Consider the following 10,792-nt stretch of genomic DNA (forward strand, 5'->3'; position numbering starts at 1 on the left):
TGTGTATATTTTTCAGCATTATATGCCGATGAATGCATGAATCCGATAAAAGTTTTGGGGCAACTGTTTTTGATGTGGCTCTAGAAAACGTATTTGGGACTATGGAAGTACGAGAAAGATGCTGAATGTTTCATTTTTATTTTGTCGTTCCGGGTCAACTTTCAAGGAAAAAAGAAGCAGCACGAAACCCAACTCAATTTTGATTTCATTCAATTTCCGGTCCATTTAACAATGCGATTTGGTTTGTAAGTTTCCAAAACAGAAGTTAATCAGTTCAGTTTTCGATTTGGCATCAAGGAGAAATGGATAATAATTTTTAAAAAAATGATTATTAAAAATGATTATTTATGATACTTAAAAAAATTTAACCAATTAAAAATATTTTCATTATCGATAATAATGTATACCCAAATAATTTCTTAGAAGGTAAAAATATTTCTCGTTGCAATACAATTTTTATTATTTGAAAAATATTTTTTAAATAATAATTTTTCGCAAAATAAAGAATTTTTTTTTGAAGTTGCATATTATTTGCCTAATCAAGACCTTAGGATCGAGAAAGGTTCTCCGATTGCCATCATCAATTAGAATCGAGAGTCCATGGTTTTACTCGTTAAAGAGCTCCGATGTTGGTTCATTTCGCGGGCACAGCTCTCCTGTTCCTGACCCCTTCGTGGAAAAAGTTTTGACCCATCGCCATGATCGCTGCTGCGAGCTTTTCGTCGTAGCGGCCGATCTCTGTCTCCGTCTCTGCGATTTTGCTTCGTGCGGGAATGGCGGGCTCGACTTCCTTCAACACAGAAACCCAACTCGTACAAAGCATCTGTGGACTCATAATCAAAGGTCAAGGGAACTGTCCCTTCCACTCGAAGCTCTCTTCGGTTCTCACCTCCGCAATCATTCATCAAGTTCTCCTCAGCTTCTCGCTCCATTGTCCCAGTCCTTCTCATTTGTTGGCATTCTTCAAGAACGTGGAATCGATGCCCGGGCACAAGCACTCTTTACAATCCTCGTGGACGATGATTCACATCCTCACCAAGCACAAACACTTCAGGAGTGCCCAGGACCTGCTCGAGAAAATCGCTCGAAGAGATTTCTTGTCGTCCCCGTCAGTTTTGGGAGCTCTGGTGAGGGCACATGATGACCCGGATGCCAATTCGCAGGTTTTCAGCTGGCTGGTGATATTTTATGCGAATTCCAGGATGACCCAGGATGCGGTTCAAGTGTTCGAGCACATGAGAGTGTGCGGCCTTAAGCCACATTTGCATGCCTGCACTGTGTTGTTGAGTTCTTTGGCGAAGGATCGACTGACTGATATGGTGTGGAAATTATACAAGAAGATGGTTAGGCTCGGGGTTGTCCCGAATATTCACATATACAACGTGCTGATTCATGCTTGTTGCAAGTCTGCAGACACGGAGAAAGCGGAAAAGATATTGATTGAAATGGAGTCTAAATGTGTTCATCCTGACCTCTTCACGTACAATACGTTGATAGCGTTGTACTGCAAGAAGGGCATGCATTATGAAGCTCTATGTGTTCAAGATAGAATGGAAAGAGGAGCAGTTAGTCCTGATATTGTAACCTATAACTCTCTTGTGTATGGACTTTGCAGGGAAGGCAGGATGAGAGAAGCTGTGAGGCTTTTTAGGGAAATCAAAGGTGTTTCGCCTAATCATGTGACGTATACAACCTTAATTGATGGGTATTGCAGAATAAATGACCTCGAAGAGGCTTTAAGGTTGCGAGAGGTGATGGTGGCCAAAGGTCTGTATCACGGTGTTGCAACGTACAATTCCATCCTGCGAAAATTATGTGAACAAGGTAGAATGAGGGATGCCAACAAGCTCTTGAATGAGATGAGCGAGCAGAAAGTAGAACCTGATAATATTACGTGCAACACTTTGATTAATGCATACTGCAAGATAAGGGATATGAGGTCTGCATTGAAAGTGAGGAATAAGATGCTCGAGGCTGGACTTAAGTTGGACCAATTCACGTACAAGGCACTGATTCATGGTTTCTGCAAGGTTCAAGACATGCACAACGCAAAAGATTTCCTCATTAGCATGCTTAATGCTGGATTGTCTCCCAGCTACTGCACTTATTCCTGGCTTATAGATGGGTACTGTGACTTAAATGAGGAAGAGGCGATACTAAGACTCCCGGATGAACTTGCTAAGAGAGGTCTTTGTGTCGATGTTTCTCTGTACAGGGCGCTGATAAGGAGGTTCTGTAAAAGAGAGAAGATTGATTATGCTGAAAAAGTCTTTTCAATAATGAAAGAGAAGGGCATATCAGGAGATAGTGTCATATACAGCAGTCTAGCCTATGCCTACATGAAAGTGGGGAACACTACAGCCTCATCAGCCATGATGGATGACATGTATAAGAGGAGGTTAATGATAACTTTAAAGATCTATAGAAGCTTAAGTGCTTCCTGTGTAGGTGATGAAAACATCTCAAGGCTCTTTTGGAACGAGGTGGTTGACAGAGGCCTAATGTCAAAAAGCAGTTTGAAGGATATTCAACACTCTGCTTGGCATTCATGAAGTAAGAGCATTAATTCATGGTAAATTGATTATTTTTAGCTCTGCAATGTGAGTTGCTCAAAAAACTGGTAAGTTGTTTAATGCAGCTGCAAACCTCTATGGAAAAGAAAAAGGTCCAGTGCAGGTTTTCTGTGAGCTGTCATTTTAGCTTTGAGATTGCTTGAATGCCACAGCCCGATCAATTGCACAAGGGTGTCTCCTCAAGAAGGTGTAGTATGTCTACTTGATGCTTTTCTGGCACACTGGCTTTTGTTTTTCATTGCTTGTAGTGAAGACTCCGGTTAGCAACACTATTTCATTACTTAGTGTTTCTGCCACCCGTGAACTATCAATTTAATTGATTTAAAAGCTATACATTGTTGCAGTTACTTGTCACATAAGAGCAACACCGATGAGTTGGACATAGGTTGGGACATCATCTTGATCCACAAGACAGACCACTGCCACGCGAAGGTTCTTCAACAATTTTCTAATGGGAAGATACCGGTATCTTCAGGTCCTCTATTTCACAAGCAACCAAAGTAAGACCAAGGAGACAAGGACCAGTCTGGCAAAGGCCAGTGCTGCCAAGCAGTAGGCCTCGCAGGCAGCAGAGCATGTGAAGAGAATGGCTCGTGGTGCTAAGGGAACTGGGAAGCATACTTGGAATTGCTGGCAATGCCAACAATGATGACGGGAGAATGCGTTAGGGAATGAGATCCATATAAATACTAAGGGAAGTAAACAGTTACTGCTATGGTCTGCTGTATTTTACTTCGAATGAGGTATTTTTTAGGTCCTATCATGGAAGTTTGGAGTCGTCTCTGGTCCTGCCAGAGGCAACATTCTACATGTATGCATTGGTTGATTTCAAATGAAATAAGATTCTTCCCCTTTCTTTTCCACCCTAATTCCCCAACTTGATCAAACTAGAGAAAAGAAAGAGATGGAAGATGGTTTATACACGAGTGGAAGGAGTAGTGATATCAAACAACACTAAAAGCCTCTGTTATCAAGAGTAAGGCATCAACCGGAAAAGGGAGGAAAACAGCAGCTCTCTGAGCATTTCTTGGTAATAGAGTAGGAGTCTATGGCACATCGCATAAGGACAACAAAAATGAGATCAGAACAAAACTTGAAGGAATTAGTGACTTGACATGCTGCGCTCATTTCTGCAGTATTCTAGTCACAGCCTGAGTCCTCCAGCATCTTCACTAAGTCTATATCCATGTAAGAATAGTGTCTCCTCTGACATAACCACCTAGGGTCCGTAAGAACAAACGCATCCTTGTGGCCACTGCACTCTGCTTGGACCAGTATCAAATTCCATATAAGGAATATACACTTCCTTCTAATGTATCCCTATGGACCTCATTCTTATGGCTTGTCAACCAACTTAGTCGCTCATTTCATCAGCATCACTATCTCCTTCGAATACTATGTCAGATGTTTCCTCCTCGGGGCTATGATGGTCGATGTCCATTATTGCATCTTCTGATCCCTCTTCCTCACTGTCATGGTCTTCATAAATCACTGGTTTCACTGGAGTATCTTCCTCCTCTTTCTCATCGATTACCTGCTCAAGAAGTACAGACGGGGTCAGATGACACACCAAACTTTAGTACAAATCCCAACTTCGCATTTAGTTATACGTACTCCTGCGTAAAGGACGTCCAAAGAGACAGATAGTTGAAGAGCTGGCCGAAAGGTCGACACTCTCGATTCAATGAGCTGCAAACAACCACAAGCAAATCAGAAACCCAAAGAAAAGAAAGTCATGTTACGAAATTGGACAAATCTTCCTACACAACCTTGAGATTTTATTAAATTTATCCACAGCAGTACGAGTAAAAGAGATGATATTGGAAGGTAAAACATTCTGCTGAAGCTCATATATACTTGCGCTCAAAAGTTTCTTAACATGGTAACCGGCCCCCATTTCAGACCTGATACAGAGAATTCAAGGCAGCCAGCGAAGCTTCCTGTGACACTATTCCACTAGAGTGCTGAAGCAGTAGTCTTCTCAGCCAGGGAAGAGCACATACAAGCACAGCACCCCTGCAGCAACAAAGCAAAACAATATTGATGGAGCAGTATCTTCAACAAAAATTTTACAGCCAGGAGGAAGGCCCCCATAGAACAGCATTAGTGCTGAAAAATCATTCAAGATAATGATTGCATAATCGGAGGCAAAGATTGATAGTGGGAATACATAGAAAGGCTGCCCAGCATCTAGACCAAGTTCAAAGAGATCACACATCGAAGTCACACAAAACTCTGCAAGAGTACCTAGACATTTATGGCCAACCCTACACGCTATGACAGCGGAGGACAGTAAATATTGACTACTCTAATTCATATGATAGTTTGGCCAGCAGGTTCAGTGCCGGTATTCTGCTATATAAGATGAATATCCTACATTATAAAACATAAATCATGTTTTATTTTACTGACAAAACAAGCAATTGACATGAAGGGAGGGAAAAAGATGGCTTTTGGTCGAATAAGATAGCAACTGTAACACCCATACATTTGCAAACAGGACAGTTCTTAACGTCTATATTAGCAAGTAATTGAGCTTCCTTGGTCAATGAGTGTTTTCCTTCAATTTGATGTCGGTAACTCTTGGCGGTGGATTACAAGTTTAAGATCATCCAGCACAAAATGCCTAAAAATTAATTAGAATAACTTATATATATATATATATATATATATATATATATAGAGAGAGAGAGAGAGAGAGAGAGAGAGAGAGAGAGAGAGAGAGTCACCTGGATTCAACTATGGATATGAGGAATTGCAGAAGCTTAAGAACATCAGATGGGTTCAAAAGAGAGATAGAATTAGCTATAACCTGCCAGTACAAGCGAGTTTGACACAATTACCATGTGCCTAAATGATCTATCATTATCTTTTCCAGAAATAAATAATTATCCAGAAGCATGAAGATAAGATTAAAAGAACACCTTCTCGTCTTGTGTATATAAGCAATCTAAGAGGAGGGCACGGTCATCAGCATGCAATGCTTGCTTGAGCAAAACATTAACAGAGTCAGCGCGAGGCTGGGCAAGAGGGGTGAGGTCTTGTTTTTCATGGCTCATGTTTATTCCACCATCTACCAAATTTAATTTTTCAAGCTTTTCTCCCATGGTTGGCTCATTCAAATCATCCTCCACAACCCCATCACCAGTCTCACCATTACCTGCCGGGAAAGCGAAACTATGTTTTCATAATGATGCGACAGTGCTGTTCTACGCATTGTACATACATTCATAAAATCTGACAACCACCATGAAAAACACAGCCTAAAAAGAAACCATAGACAACACTAACCAGAGACAAAATAGACATGCAGTCTATGCACATGAGAATGAGAGGCTTCAGCAATGCTATGTATTCTTCAGTTTACTGGAAAAAGAAGAAGAAGAATGCCATCCACACAGCAACACGCGTCCTACATTTTCTCCTTTTTGGCAATTTAACTAGTGCACCTAATAGCACCATGAACATTGCTACATGCATGCATCTCCTTTCTGTTGTTAAATTACTATCGAGCATAATCATATGCGAATTGGCTAATGCAGAGACGAAATAACAGCGGCAACAATATATCATGCAACTGAAGCACAAGCATATTACAGTACAAAGGCAGGTGAAAAGTAACTTGTAACTACCTTTCCTTGCAGTAACCTTACGGCTTGTTTTCATCATCTCCTAGAAATGCTAACTTTTACAAGACTTAACACAATGGAGAATCAACTAAACCATGAACTGTGATCTGATCACCGATATTTGATTATCATCCTTCTTTGAACAAACCTTGCCTTGAATCTTGAACAATAGATTCCAATCTTCCTTATACCTAACTTCAAAATTGCTAAGACGACCGACACATATTCCGTGTTGAAACCAATCATGTATTCAACCTTCCTCTTGACAGTTGGGGTCTTATTGCTTGAGACAAGGTTTGCCGCGAAAAGCTCAAGCCAAAGCTAATCCAGCTGAATTCACTATTAAATTTTTCAAGAGAGTGGTACTTCCATTACCACTGCAAGCAAAAAACATCTCGACCAGTGGTTTTCATAACTCACGGTTCAGTTGACCCTACATCCTTAACCATTCTTAAGTGTCACATAAAAGACTACTTTTTTCAAGTTTCTAGAGTCTCCTCTGTGTGAATACCAAAGAGAGGAGAGTTCTTCACCCTCTGAAGTACCTGAATAGAAAATCCAGAAAAACATCTCATGTTTTCAGTCCAATCCCAAGTCTTAAATGGACATAACAATACTTCCCGCTTGGTTTTGTTGTGAAAAGCATAAGAAATTAATCATTCCCTTATTTGAAGAGAAGGTAAATCTCTGACTCAAAGGTGGTCAAACAAAATGTGGGATCAAACTTAAGGAACTATTATGTTTTTGCAGTAACACAATGACATGTTTTTCTTTGTATTTTCTTGGTAGTGTAAGCCCTACGTCTTCCTGCCAATAGTAGCATCAATTTACTCCTCATGGAAATTCCTCAGTAGCAGTTCAATAATATATCACATAATTTTGATCCTTTCTACTAGGCCATGTGTGTGTGCACAACACGAATACACATGCACGGGCACATGCTCCCACCCACCATACACACAAACACCCTCCAACCCGCATGCACACATACACACAGAGAACATACCCCCACACACACGTACACAGAAAACATGTATTGAAAATGAATGGTACGCAGCACTTTGCATAAGAAATAATTCCATTTCTTACTCTTCATTCCTTCTGAAGTATCCTTGTTCCCTGACGAGATACGATAAACCTCCTCCTTATCAGTTTCATCATTCTTTCTCAGTAGCAGATCACCTTCTTCTGACAAGTTTTGATTGCTTTTCTTCCTCTTCCTCTTGTTAGCCTTCTTAGACATGCCTGCAACATGTTGAGGTAAGTATCAAAGGTGTGATATTCAATGCTTTGAATGAAGTAAAACGGATATCTCACAACCCTCATCATGCAGTAAACAATTATTCATAGTCATCAAATTTCAATCCCACTATTGAATTCATACAATTCTAGGATCCAAAAACCAGATTGTAGTATATGATCTTGCTACAAAGAGCAGCTGAAAAATTGTAGGATCAGTCAGACCAGTAGACTTCTCATGAGTCTCTTGCCCTCTAGCAAAGTAAGTGTAGTTTCCCATGTCGCAAGCCCATGAAGTATCTTTTTTTTGCTCAAATTCATTATTAAAATAAAAAGGCATTTTCCTAGCATCAAAAGCCCAGTCTTCACCCCTACCACTGTCGAAGTAAACACGAGCAAGAACGAAAAGAAATCATCATAGATATCAATTTCCATACATGAAGCCATAATGTGAAGGACCTCAAACACAACTCAAACATCAGAATTACCATCGTCCTCCTCAACAACAACCACAGCATCAACCCAACAAACACCAGCAAAACCTTCACGTACTCTCAAGATTTCAGTTTTCATAACATTGTGCCGGTATTTTCCAGGAAAAACATGCAAAAAGTGTCTCCAATACTCTCGTTCTTTAACTTTACTGCATCTTATTTAGTCTCAAGTCAGGTGTTCAGCGTTGCTTCATTTGGTTCTGTTTGCACATAGGTGGCTTTCGGTGTAGATTCAAGGTTCATGATGATTTCGTGTATTAGTGCCAGCAAAATACGGTCACCTTCACTTTGTTCTTCAACCCAGGAAGGTCTATTCAGTCAGAAGTCTTGCATAGAGGCGTCAAAAATTACGCACGAGAGAGGATCGCCATAATGCAAAACCAGAATGGTGAGTTTTAACATCCTAATTGGAAATAATGCTACAATTTTAGTTTTTCTAGCTTAATGTAGCACGTAGCAGGAAACCAAGATCATAGATCTATGATGTGATCCACCGCTTAATCCTCAAAGACACTGCTCCAGCTTTTACGACTTCTGCTACGAGTAAATTTTCATTGCAGGCACCGACAAGCAAACAACATCACAACCTTATTGCTAGTTATAAACTATATAATCCAGTATTCGGAACTTCTGGATGAAAAAAACAAAAAATATTGGCTAGTATTAGCTAACAAAAAGTACAGCTACATACTACTGATTCCTTGAGAATGGTCATCCACCACAGAAGTATGATCGACCTCGCTCCTGTCGGGTGCACTGTTTGTTTCCTGTAATTGGTCTCCTTCATCCCTTAACTTGTTATCCTTCTGTTTTTTCCTGACAAGTCTCTTTGACTTACCTACATTGCAGAAAATGCTAGAAACAATGAGAACTTGGTAACAAAGTGCAATAGCCAAAGTTCACTTCTACAGAGTGCATACTTGCGAGTCTAGTACCGTTATGCCTTGAATATGGTAATGCATATTCTATTTACAACTGAGTATAATCATGACAATCACTAAGAACAGTAAGATACTCACATAAAGAGGCACGTCAAACTCCAAAGCAAATTAAATACTAGGTAGCAAAGTGAAAGGCCAATAATTGCTGGAAGCATGGTGTACCCATATGCAGAAACACAACAGGAGGCAAGAATACCATATGCTTGAGCAAAAAGAATTCTAGGCTAATGAAGAAGGAAATCAAACTGAAGTCAGACAGGTTTGTTCCAAATACAAACTATCGACGGAACAAATAGATCACTAATACCATGCTCAGCCTCCCATCGACCCCATTGCCCACTAGATCCTTTTTCTCCATTTTTCCCTTCTTACCAGATGATCCGCTTTTTTCCATTCATTCACTGATCTAACGAACCTACTATGAGGGAAACCAAGAGGAAGGTGGAAAAAGACAAAACAAACATACTACTCCTACGCCATCTGACTTGCCAATTGCCATTATTGAAAATATTTACCTTTCTTCTCTCCATGCTCTTCCATTATGCTTCCAACTTCCACTTGATCTGACATCATCCAATAAGCATAAAAAGCTGAACAAATTGAGTCCATCAGACAAATGCTACATTGAATTCTATGCATGATATATCACTTGTAGCAAGAGTTTCACATTTTGTGGACATTAACATGTAGGGGTATGGCATGCACATGCTAAAAAACCAAGGCCGGTCACTCACATCAAGTACGGGACACGAGTAACTACGGTTTCTGGGAAAATCGCTAATCAAATAACAAAATGAGGACATCAAAAGCATTGCCAGAGGAACATTCTCATACACAAAATACATACTCCAACCCAAATCAGCATGCACAAATCTACTCTGATACAACACAGCTTCATTAAACATATATCGAACAATTGGTAACACGGGTTCAGAAGGTAAAGGAACAGGTCTCTACTGAGCGAATTCCCCTGCTTGCATTTGGCAAACAAAAATCCGCACCACAATCATCATATTGAGTGAACCAGGATCACTTATGCTCTTGAGCTTGAGTAAAGTTGGATTCTCATAATAAGACATTTGCATACCCTCTCTTGTCCATGAAAAACAAGAATATTTGGCTAATGGGACAACAAAGAGTGTTGGCGAAGGAAGACTAAACTAATGAAGGATGTCAAACACGGACAAGTCCTCAGCATTCATTAAAAGTTGGGAACTAAAATTACTAACCACAGACAGACAGAGAGAGGGAGAGAGTATCGAACCAGAGGCGCGGGTGGTTGCCAACGAGCTTAGCCGCCGAGGACGTGCAGCGGAGAGCGAGCGATGGCGTGGGTTGTTGCGGGGAGGAGAGGCGTGCGTACGGTGGTCTAACGTTGAGGCTTCGAAGGCGCGAAGCCGATGGGGGCGGTGGCGGTGGCGGTGGCGGTGGGAGGAAGGGAGAGGGAGAGACGAGACGAGAGAGACGGGGCGAGTGAACCACCTTTTCTTTCCCTAGTCTCTGTTTGTCCAACCAAGTTGTTCATTTTATACTAAACTATATTTCACTTTTACCTAACTGAAAACGCTTATTTAAAAAAAAAAAACGGATTTAGAGTAGAATTAAAACTTATAAACTGACAAAAATCGGAACGAGAATAAAACACACATTAAAATTGAACTGAAAAATATCGAGCACATATTTAATTATTTATCTCAATAGGGAGTTCGTTGTCACTTTGAACTCATGACAACGGAAAATGGGACGATAAAGTTAGTTTCGGATCCAATTTACTTTGGAATTTCTATTCTTGAATCGTGATTGTCCTGCCTTTTTTGTCCTACTTTGAAAATCAATTTGCTAATGAAAATTTTCAATAAGGACATGAAATGAACTCTGTTTCAAATAAAGGTCCGAAATGCTTTGTTTGTTTCATA

The 10,792-nt window shown here is 40.3% G+C and overlaps 2 protein-coding genes across 5 annotated transcripts; one reads left to right on the top strand and one right to left on the bottom strand.

Moving 5' to 3' along the window:
* Positions 1-577: 577 nt before the first annotated feature.
* Positions 578-3,026, top strand: LOC115753409 (pentatricopeptide repeat-containing protein At5g38730). Of its 4 annotated transcripts, XR_004016868.2 has the most exons (3): positions 578-2,553; positions 2,639-2,760; positions 2,918-3,026. XR_004016868.2 is itself a non-coding variant. In XM_030692011.2 (2 exons), exon 1 carries the CDS (start codon positions 774-776, stop codon positions 2,550-2,552), a length of 1,779 nt encoding a protein of 592 aa, XP_030547871.1. In that variant the 5' UTR covers positions 578-773; the 3' UTR covers position 2,553; positions 2,918-3,026. The 4 variants fall into 4 exon arrangements, 1 of the variants encoding a protein (XP_030547871.1); XR_004016867.2 differs by having other exon boundaries at positions 578-2,765; XR_007196965.1 differs by having other exon boundaries at positions 578-2,760; positions 2,902-3,026.
* Positions 3,027-3,492: 466 nt separating this feature from the next.
* LOC115753415 (WD repeat-containing protein 43) lies at positions 3,493-10,377 on the bottom strand. Its single transcript, XM_030692019.2, has 9 exons — positions 10,141-10,377; positions 9,392-9,450; positions 8,627-8,773; positions 7,292-7,447; positions 5,498-5,733; positions 5,303-5,385; positions 4,478-4,589; positions 4,188-4,262; positions 3,493-4,107 (listed from the first exon to the last, which is right to left on the bottom strand). Exons 2-9 carry the CDS (start codon positions 9,447-9,449, stop codon positions 3,928-3,930), a joined length of 1,047 nt encoding a protein of 348 aa, XP_030547879.1. The 5' UTR covers position 9,450; positions 10,141-10,377; the 3' UTR covers positions 3,493-3,927.
* Positions 10,378-10,792: the final 415 nt, after the last annotated feature.

This window comes from Rhodamnia argentea, chromosome 11 (genome assembly GCF_020921035.1).
Source record: "Rhodamnia argentea isolate NSW1041297 chromosome 11, ASM2092103v1, whole genome shotgun sequence".
In the NCBI taxonomy this organism is placed as follows: domain Eukaryota; kingdom Viridiplantae; phylum Streptophyta; class Magnoliopsida; order Myrtales; family Myrtaceae; genus Rhodamnia; species Rhodamnia argentea.